General features: G+C 55.5%; 2 protein-coding genes across 7 annotated transcripts in view; one reads left to right on the forward strand and one right to left on the reverse strand.

Annotated features, from left to right (window-relative positions):
• Positions 1-9,413, reverse strand: part of PIGX (phosphatidylinositol glycan anchor biosynthesis class X) — a 39,034-nt gene that overhangs the window by 431 nt on the left and 29,190 nt on the right. Inside the window, exons 1-6 of one of the 4 annotated variants that reach the window (XM_051626015.1) lie at positions 5,710-5,779; positions 5,038-5,101; positions 4,143-4,284; positions 2,728-2,944; positions 1,715-1,833; positions 844-938 (exon numbers count right to left, since the gene is read on the reverse strand). In XM_051626015.1, the coding sequence (XP_051481975.1) occupies positions 927-938; positions 1,715-1,833; positions 2,728-2,944; positions 4,143-4,284; positions 5,038-5,101; positions 5,710-5,770 (615 nt within the window). In that variant the 5' untranslated portion in view covers positions 5,771-5,779 and the 3' untranslated portion in view covers positions 844-926. Of the gene's footprint in view, positions 1-837; positions 939-1,714; positions 1,834-2,727; positions 2,945-4,142; positions 4,285-5,037; positions 5,255-5,709; positions 5,780-9,413 lie in introns of those variants that run through there. The other 3 variants (XM_051626012.1, XM_051626013.1, XM_051626014.1) reach the window with 3 other exon arrangements.
• CEP19 (centrosomal protein 19) lies at positions 6,046-8,842 on the forward strand. 3 transcript variants are annotated; one of them, XM_051626025.1, is made up of 3 exons: positions 6,046-6,229; positions 6,626-6,796; positions 7,590-8,842. In XM_051626025.1, the coding sequence occupies exons 2-3, from the start codon at positions 6,667-6,669 to the stop codon at positions 7,964-7,966; spliced, it is 507 nt and encodes a 168-aa protein (XP_051481985.1). In that variant the 5' UTR covers positions 6,046-6,229; positions 6,626-6,666; the 3' UTR covers positions 7,967-8,842. The 3 variants fall into 3 exon arrangements, with proteins under 3 accessions (XP_051481985.1, XP_051481987.1, XP_051481986.1); XM_051626027.1 differs by having other exon boundaries at positions 7,605-8,842; XM_051626026.1 differs by having other exon boundaries at positions 6,046-6,189.

Raw genomic sequence — 9,413 nt, forward strand, 5'->3', positions numbered from 1 at the left:
TGCATCTTTGTTCCTACAGGAGGCTTGCCATGGAGGGTATGTCCATAACACAGCATGGAAGAGAGAAACTCTGGGAATGAGCCTTTCACAGCTCATTTTTCTCCAAGGTGAACAACTGTTTGGTTTCTCTGTGATGGAGAAAGCTCCAAAACATTTTTGGACAAGAGCTGGAGCTACCCCAGAGGTCTGCAGGTATCTTAAATATAGGAAAGCATCCGTGTTACAAAACCAACAGGTTTTTTATGAGACAAATTGATCTGAGTCCTGAACCTCTACAGCACTGCAACCCTTTCAAGTATCAAAGGCAGTTGTTGACCACATTAAAGATCCAACTTTCCTTGGTCTTGGAACAGGGAATGAAGAAACTTCACCTTTTCCTAGATACTTGGCCAATCAGATAACAACCAAACAGAAGTGACCTCTTTTTTAAAGATGTTATCCCTTCAATCTCTGGGGTTTTACTCCTCCTTTAGTTAGACCATAAAGTAGTTTTTCATTTTGCTTCTCCTCTGAAGCACCTATTTTGTGAAGCCTTTTTTTAATTTGACCACTGGCCAATTCTATCCTAGAATTCCAAGTAAACTATCCACAAAAGGTAAGGAGAGCAGTCCCATAAAGGATGAGAAGAGCACAGAGTGACTAGAAACATGTCAGAAGGGCAAGAGGACACCATTAAAAGCTGGTCAGAAAGGGAGAAGGGAGCATCCCAAAGAGGGAATGACACAACTCTTGTTTTCCTCATGAATCCTTGTGCTGTGGAAATTGTTCATCACAGAAAAAAAAAGGCAGCAATTGTTAGATGAGAACCAAGAATTCCCACCAGAAATCAGAACTCACAGGTTTGTGCCTGGCACTGTACCACTGGCAAGGGCTGAGGGCTTGGCCTGGACAGGGACCTTCCACCTCAGCAGGCTCCCAACACTCCATCAACAGGTGACCTAGGGTAGATGTTCATGCATCAGCAGGATCCCATAGAATAGAATAATGGAATGGTCAGGGTTGGAAGGGAGCTCTGGAGATCAGCCAGTCCAACCCCCTGCTTGAGCAGGATGCCCTGGAGCAGATCCCACAGGAACACATCCAGGTGGGGTTGGAATGTCTGCAGGGATGGAGACTCCACAGCCTCCCTGGGCAGCCTGTCCTGGGGCTCTGTTACCCTTGTAATAAATTGTTCCCTCATGTTGAGGTGGAACTTCCTGTGTTCCAGTTTGTGTCTATTGCCCCTTGTCCTATCACAGGGCACCACAGAAAAGAGACTGGACTTCTCCTTGACCCCACCCCTTCAAATATCTGTGAACATTAATAAGATCCCCTCTCAGTCTTCTCTTCTCCAGACTGAGCAGCTCCAGCTCTCTCAGCCTTTCAGATGTCCCTGTCCCTTTATCATCTCAGTGGCCTCTACTGGACTCTCTCCAGTAGCAACTTGTCCTTCTTGAACTGGGCAGCCCAGAACTGGACACAACACTCCAGGTGAGGCCTCTCCAGGGCAGAGGAGAGGGGGAGGAGAACCTCCCTCCACCTGCTGGACACCCTCTTCTTAATGCCCCCCAGGATGGCACTGGCCCTCTTGGCCACAAGGCTGTCCCATGGATAACTTATCCCATCCTTCAATGCAGCCTGCAGGACTTCTCCAAACAAGGTGTCTTTCCTCCACAACAGCCAGAATCTACTACTCCCTCAAGACCAAGAGGTGAAACAGCTCCAAACAGCTAACCTGGATGGTCACAGCAGTGCTGGGAAGTCCTTTTCCTGAACTTTGCAGCTCTTCCCTTCCTGATGCAGCAGGTACCCAAGGAAGACTCTTCCCCCTTGTGTTATCTTGGCCCTTCTCTCCTTAACAGGGCAAAGGATTCATCATTGGCCTGGAGACCCCTCAACATTCAGTTATCATTTCTCTTCCCCCAGACCACAGAATTCCAGTCTCCCTGTTGCCCCCCTGCTGGCACAGGCAGGAACTCCCCTCCAAACGTTCAGATGTTTTCCTCTTAATAATTAGGATCTTTTCCTGCTCAGAAGTAATAAATGTGGCAGAAAAATGTGAAGATTTCACAGCCCTTTGCTAAGTGACCAGGCAGTTTCCTTACCTCTAAGTTTATCCCAGAAAATCACTGCCCAAATAACGTGCAAACAAAGATAAAGGAGCTGAGAATCATGAGCACATTGGGCTTGACAACCAGCAAGAATGATTTTCTGAAAGGAACTACAATTTGTACCAAAAATGGAGGATTTCAGTGTCACTGGATATCAGGTTCTCATTTCACAGGAGTCTGTGAAATTCCAACCTCCAGGCAGCTTTCTGCATCCCACCCTTGTTTATGGGAATGCAAGAAGAAAGTGGTAGGAACCACCAGAAGGCTTTGATCACCCTCCATACCTGATGGTGAAGATGGTGAAGGTGAAATTTGCCACAAATGGCTTCAGCTGCCCAGAGAAACACGGTGAAGAGGTGGCCTGGGACCTGCAGGGGCTGTGACAAACAGGCCAACTGCCAATTCTTGCCCTACAAGGTACAACACCCAGGGGTCTCTTGACAGTTCATCTGCCTTCAGCTTAATGCAGCAGCATTCAAAGAGGAAGACAACATGGTCCTCACCAGGGCCACCATCTTCCCCTGATGTTCACGTGACAACCGAGAGCTCCAACAAACACAGAGCCAGGTTCCAAGCTCCGGATTGCCCATGGATTCCCCTCTCCCCAAAAGGACACACAAATGAGAGAGAATCTCACTGTCACAGCAGCAGACCAGAACTTCTGGGCTCTTCAGAACCACCCAGGCTTCCTCAGGGCCTTCTCCTGCTGGCCGGTGGTAGCGCCCGTGCACGGGTAGGACAGCCCTGAAGCAACCAGAGCACCACGGGTCGGGTTCCAGGTACAGCACAACGAGGAGATCTGGGGCTAAATACTCAGGAGCTTCCACATCAACAACCTCAGGGATTAATGCTGCCTGTGAGGGGAGAAAGATCCAGATGTGGCTGCAACCAGAACTGACCCACGGGAGGGATGCAGGGGGCGGGGGGGGAAAACCCAACAGACAAGAGTTTTGGTGCATGATTCTGGGGTTTAAGAGGCTGCTGGGGTCACCTGCAGCCTCAGGAGGGAACCCTGTGGGGTTGGAAGGGACCTTTAAAGGTCATCTAGTCCAGCCCACCCTGCAGTGCACAGGGGGCATTTTAACCAGATCAGGTTGCTCAGAGCCTCCTCAAGCCTGACCTGGAATGTCTCCAGGGATGGGGCCTCCACCACCTCTCTGGGCAGCCTGTGCCAGAGCTTCACCACCCTCAGTGTCAAGAGCTTCTTCCTGATACTCAGCCTGAATCTGCCCTGCTCTAGTTTAGGGCCAGTGTCCCTCATCCTGTCACTTCACACCCCTGTAAACAGTCCCTCCCCAGCTTTCCTGGAGCCCCTTCATTCTCTTGCTGCAGCTGTGAAGCTCTTCAGCCTCAATACACAGGATGCTACTGTGTATTGACCCCCCACACCTCTTTTTTTTGGGGTGTTAACCTTCCATCTTCTCAACCTGAATAGCTTTTACCACAGCTGCTCCTCATGGCTAAGCAGAGTAGGGGTGGCTCCCCAGTTACACATGTCTGTGTGTGGAAATGAGAATGGTCAGGAGCTGGAACAGGCTGCCCAGGGCACTGGTGGAGTCACCATCCCTGGAAGTGTTCAAAAACCATTTAGATGTGGGACTCTGGGACATGGTTTAGCTGGCATTGTGGTGTTGGGCTGATGGTTGGACTTGGATGATCTTAGAGGCCTTTTCCCACCTTCATGATTCTATGAAACAGCAGCAGCACATGACACCAAACACCCTGCACCACCACCCCCTGCACCACCACCCCCTGCACCACCACTCCTTGCACCACCACCCCTTGCACCACCACCCCCTGCACCATCACCCCTTGCACCACCACCCCCTGCACCATCACCCCCTGCACCACCACCCCCTGCACCATCACCCCTGCACCATCACCCCCTGCACCATCACCCCTGCACCACCACCCCCTGCACCATCACCCCTGCACCATCACCCCTGCACCACCACCCCCTGCACCACCACCCCCTGCACCATCACCCCTGCACCATCACCCCCTGCACCATCACCCCCTGCACCACCACCCCCTGAGCTCTGGGGCTGGTACCTTGGTCAGATTGTGTCCCTGCAGTGACTCCAGCTCGTAGGGATCCACGTAGATTCCTGGTGGGAGACGAGTCCTGGCTGCCACTGCACACCCTCCTGCATCCTCCCCCGTGACACCAAGTTCCACCTTCACCAGCAGGTCCCTTCAAACGAGCAACAGAAGCCAAACCTTCACACCCACCCTTCAAGAGGTGGCCCACCCCCCCGAGATGGGCTCTGAAATGAGAGGAGACACAGCTCTGGGGTGCCTGGGGGGACAGATCGAGAAGCTCCCTGTTGGGCCCTGGTGTCTTTCTCTGCTTGGGGTGAGGTACTTCACTCCACATCCACAGAATCTTAGAATAGAATCATTTTGGTTGGAAAAGACCTTTAGGATCATCCAGTCCCACCGTTCCCCCAGCCCTGCCAAGGCCACCCCTGCCCCACATCCCTCAGCACCATCTCCAGGGCTAGGAAACCCCTCCAGGGGTGGGGACTCCCCCCCTGCCCTGGGCAGGGGCCTGACAACCCTTTTGGGGAAGAAGTTTCTCCTGAAATCCCACCTAAACCTCCGCTGGCACAATTGAGGCCATTTCCTCTGGTTCTGTCACTTGTTCCTGGGGAGCAGAGCCCGACCCCCCTGGCTCCAACCTCCAGAGCCAGCAGGTCTCCCCTCCCCTCCTTGTCTCCAGGCTGGACACCTCCAGCTCCCTCAGCTGCTCCTCCTCAGACAGGTGCTCTACCCCCTTCCCCAGCACAGGAAATTAGAACATAAACCCCACATGAAGGAAGATTTTCCTTGCTCTGAATCACTAACTCCAACCCAAACCTATTCCATGCTTCTTCAATTCTGTGAAGGAAAAGCTTCTTCACAGATACAAGTCCCCGTTGTGCCACAGCAGCAGGGGACAGCTCACCTGTGAAATCCCTCCTTCAGCAGCTCCTGCCTGACGCTGGCAGCCCGGCAAGCAGCCTCAGCACCTGACACAGCACAGGCCAGCCCAGGGAATGAGCACATGGGCAGAAACATCAGCCAGGGAAGTCAGGTCATCTGCAAAGCCCTCTGCAAACCCCTCAGGGCAGGAGAGAGACAGCGCTGCATAGAATCCCAGACTGGGTTGGGTTGGGAGGGACCTTCAAGATCATCCAGTCCCAACCCCCTGCATGGGCAGGGACACCTCCCACCAGCCCAGGCTGCTCCAAGCCCCATCCAACCTGCCCTTCAACACTGCCAGGGATGGGGCAGCCACAGCTTCCCTGGGCAGCCTGGGCCAGGCTCTCACCACCCTCACACTCCAGAATTCCCTCCTCATGTCTCACCTCAATCTCCCTCTTCCAGTTTTCATCCATCCCCCTTGTCCTCTCCCTCCCTGCCCTTGTCCCAAGCCCCTCCCCAGCTTTCCTGGAGCCCCTTCAGGCACTGGAAGGTGCTCTCAGGTCTCCCTGGAGCCTTCTCTTCTCCAGGCTGAACACCCCAACTCTCCCTCCCCCCGCCCGGAACCTGGGCTCCGCCGTGCTCGGAGCAAGGGGAAAGACTCCACACGGTCCCGGGGCCACGCTCCGGGCTCCCCGCGCCGGGAGCTGCTTACGGAGGGCTCCGAGGAGCGCGGCCAGCCCGGCGCAGAGCAGCGCCCGCCACCCGCCCGCCATGACAGTCCCGCTCCGCGCCGCCCCGCCGGGGCGCCCGCCGCACTCGCCTGACCAGCCGCGCCGGCAGGGACCGGCCGGAAGGCGCCGCGTGCCGCAGGCAGCGCTGCGGGCAGCCCGATGGAGGGGGGGGCCCTGATGCGGGAGGGCCCGGCGGCGCGGCCGTAGCCATGGCAACCAGGCCTGCGCCGCCGGGCCCGGGAGGCGCGTCCCTGCCCCCCCCGTCCCGCCGGCCTCCGGGGAGAGGGCGAGGAGGGCGGGCCCGCTCCTCCCTCCTCCCTCCTCCCTCTCTCAGCCTTCAGGCCTCAGCCCGGCGCGGCCCCCGAGGGGTTTGTGAGCGGAGGAACCCGCGGCAGGAGGCCGCTGTGTGGTCCCCGGGGACGCGCAGGGCTTCCCACCCGTGGAGCGTCAGGCAGGACGAGGTGAAGAGCCTGGGAGCTGGGGCAGAAGAGGCTGTGGCAGGTAAACCGTTCCTGGCTTTCCAGAGCCACGGACCCAGCAGGCAACAAGTCTGGGTGGGGAAGAAAACTCCTCGTGCCTCGATTGGCTGTTTAGTGGCACTTTGCGCTGTGACAACAAATGAGCACAGACAGGCCCTGCAGCGCCTTCCTCAGCGGGCAGAGCAGCACACGAGCTGCTGTGGGGCACGAAAGCCCAACACCAAGCCCCAAAGCTTTAAGGCAGGAGCTGGGGGGCACCCCACCCCCTGGCACCCGGCTGACAGGGCACCTGCGGGTTCCCCTGCCACCTGGGAGACTTCACACCCTGGCTGGGTGAGCTCAGGTCGCTCTAACCCCGACCAAAAGGACAGTGCTGAGAGACCCTCAGGCTTCTTTTCCCTTTCTCCTGGTTTTTCAGGGAGCTGAGGACACCTGGCAGAGCTGCCCACAAGAGCTGCCATGTCCTACCTTGCCAAGAAGTGTGGTGTTCGTTTCCAGCCCCCCTCCATCATCCTGGTCTACACAGAAGAGGGCAAGGAGAAGACTCGCCTGCACGTCATGCCTGTCAGGAATTTCTCCCAGTTCTCAGGTGTGGGATCTTCCCTGGAGCTCTTCTTGGGGATATTAAGAAGAGTGTGTCTAGCAGATGGAGGGGGGTTCTTCTCCCCCTCTGCTCTGCCCTGGTGAGGCCACATCTGGAATATTGTGTCCAGTTCTGGGCTCCCCAGTTCCAGAAGGACAAGGAGCTACTGGAGAGAGTCCAGCCCAGGGCACTGAGATGCTGAGGGGGCTGGAGCACCTGCCTGTGAGGAAAGGCTGGGAGAGCTGGGGCTGCTCAGCTGGAGAAAAGGAGGCTGAGGGGGGATCTGATCAGTGCTGAGCAATATCTGCAGGGGGTGGCAGGAGGATGGGCCAGACTCTGCTCAGGGGTGTCCAGGGACAGGACAAGGGGCAATGGGCACAAACTGGAGCTCAGGAGGGTCAAGTTCAATATGAGGAAAAGCTTCTTGACTGTGAGGGTGACAGAGCCCTGGGACAGGCTGCCCAGGGAGGCTGTGGAGTCTCCATCCCTGGAGACATTCCAGCCCCACCTGGATGTGTTCCTGTGGGATCTGCTCTAGGGGACCCTGCTCTGGCAGGGGGGTTGGACTGGGTGATCTCCAGAGCTCCCTTCCAACCCCAGCCACTCTGTGACTCCAACATGCAGGGAGGGGCAAAGAGGGGCTGTTTCCCAGACAACACTGTCTCCCCTGAGGAGCCCAGGGCTACGTTTATACCCTGAGCAGTGGCTCTGCTAAGTCTGCAGGTCTTGCTTGCAAGGGTTTGGGAGAAGAGGATCAGTTTATGGGAGGAGATTTGCCTGTGGCTGTAATTGTTCACAGGGACCTTCTCTTCAGACTGCAGCCTGGCAGCTGAGCAGCTGAAGAACAACCCACGACACCAGGCTTACCTGGCAGGAACCTCCCTGCACCAGCTGCAGAAGATGTACTACCTGCTGAGGGGACATCTGCGAGGAGAGAGCCTGGCTGAGAGCTTGGAAAAGTTCCAGCAGGAAGAGACCATCGACCCAGAAGAAGATCTGAACAAATTAGATGACAAAGAACTTGCCAAAAGGAAGAGCATCATGGACGAGCTCTTTGAAAAGAACAGGAAGAAGAAGGACGACCCGGATTTCATCTATGACATCGAGGTGGAGTTTCCACAGGAGGAGCAGCTGGAGTCCTGTGGCTGGGATGGGGACTCAGATGAAGACATCTGATTCCAGCCAAAGATGTCTTGGATGGGCAGCTCAGAGACAGCCCTCACAGGGATGAGCATCCACATCATTGTCAGCTCGTGCCACCGAGGCCTGTTGGACTGACTCTGGACACCCTGAGGTGCCACAGCAACCACCTTGAGCTGAGCTCAGTGACATGGAAACTGGATGTATTGGGTGGTTTTAGTCTCCTTTTCCTGTGCCTGAGTGCTACAAGAATTTTCAACTCTTTACTCTTTCAGTCAGACTTAGCTGAAGACCTGACCAGCTTCTCCCCTGCTGGGATTTCTGTTTGGCTTCATCTGAAAATGAAATAGGAAAGATTTCTGTCTTGAAAGCAACTTTGGAGCTTTATTGGAACTTACTTGAATGTTTCATTTGTACTAGTCATTCTGGAGAAAGCAACGTGGCATCTCATGTTTCCTGAGTCATGGATTCACAGGCTGGTTTGGGTTGGGAGGGACCTTCAAGATCACCCAGTCCCAACCCCCTGCATGGGCAGGGACACCTCCCACCAGCCCAGGCTGCTCCAAGCCCCATCCAACCTGCCCTTCAACACTGCCAGGGATGGGGCAGCCACAGCTTCCCTGGGCAACCTGGGCCAGGCTCTCACCACCCTCACAGTGAAGATGGTGCTTAATCCTCCAGCTCCCACTGACTCCAATGTAAATCTTGGCATTTAAGAGATGGAGCATCTAGAAATAAGTTGGACTTGAAGGTACTTTTGAAAATACCATGATCTCAAGCTGATGAAGTGAGGTGTTTGGCTTCCTTGTTCTCCTGGGTGATGGTCTCCCAGGAAGTGCTCAGCTCTGGGAAGATGTAGTATCCAAAAAAAAAACAACCCCAAAACGCAATAAAATAGTGTGGCAGAAGGTCCCCAAGGCTGAGGTGGGTTCAGAGTCACACAAACCCTTCACCCCTGCTCCCCTCCCTCATCACACCACAGCTCCCTGCTGATTTTTACAGACCTGGTTGTCCACCTGCCCAGCCAGAGCGTGACATCCTCACTTGGGTGCAAGAACCCTGTGGGACACGGTGTTGGAAGCCCTGCTGGAGGGGAGGGAATGGCCCCCCCTGCCCTCCCCTTGCCTACAAGCCCCCTGCTGCACTGGGAGAGGCACCACCTCCCCCTGCTTCATCCATGCTGACCACTCCCAGACACCCTCCTCTAGACCTGTGCTCCAAGCAAGCACACTCCCTGGGTTTCCCACCAGGAGGGTGACTGTCCTGTTGCTCCCCAGGATGTCCCTTTGGCTCTTACAGAAGATGGGGGTGACATTTGCCTTTCTGCAGTCACTGAGGGGCCTCCCTGATCTCCATGCCCTTGCAAAGATGATGACCAGCAGCTTTGTAAGGACACCAACCACTCTTAAAAGCCTGGAAGCTCATCGTGTTGCCCTGACATCCCTGGCAGGTCCCAGCCTCAACTTTCCCAGCACCATGTCCC

Source organism: Apus apus, chromosome 8 (assembly GCF_020740795.1).
Source record: "Apus apus isolate bApuApu2 chromosome 8, bApuApu2.pri.cur, whole genome shotgun sequence".
Taxonomy (NCBI): Eukaryota; Metazoa; Chordata; class Aves; order Apodiformes; family Apodidae; genus Apus; species Apus apus.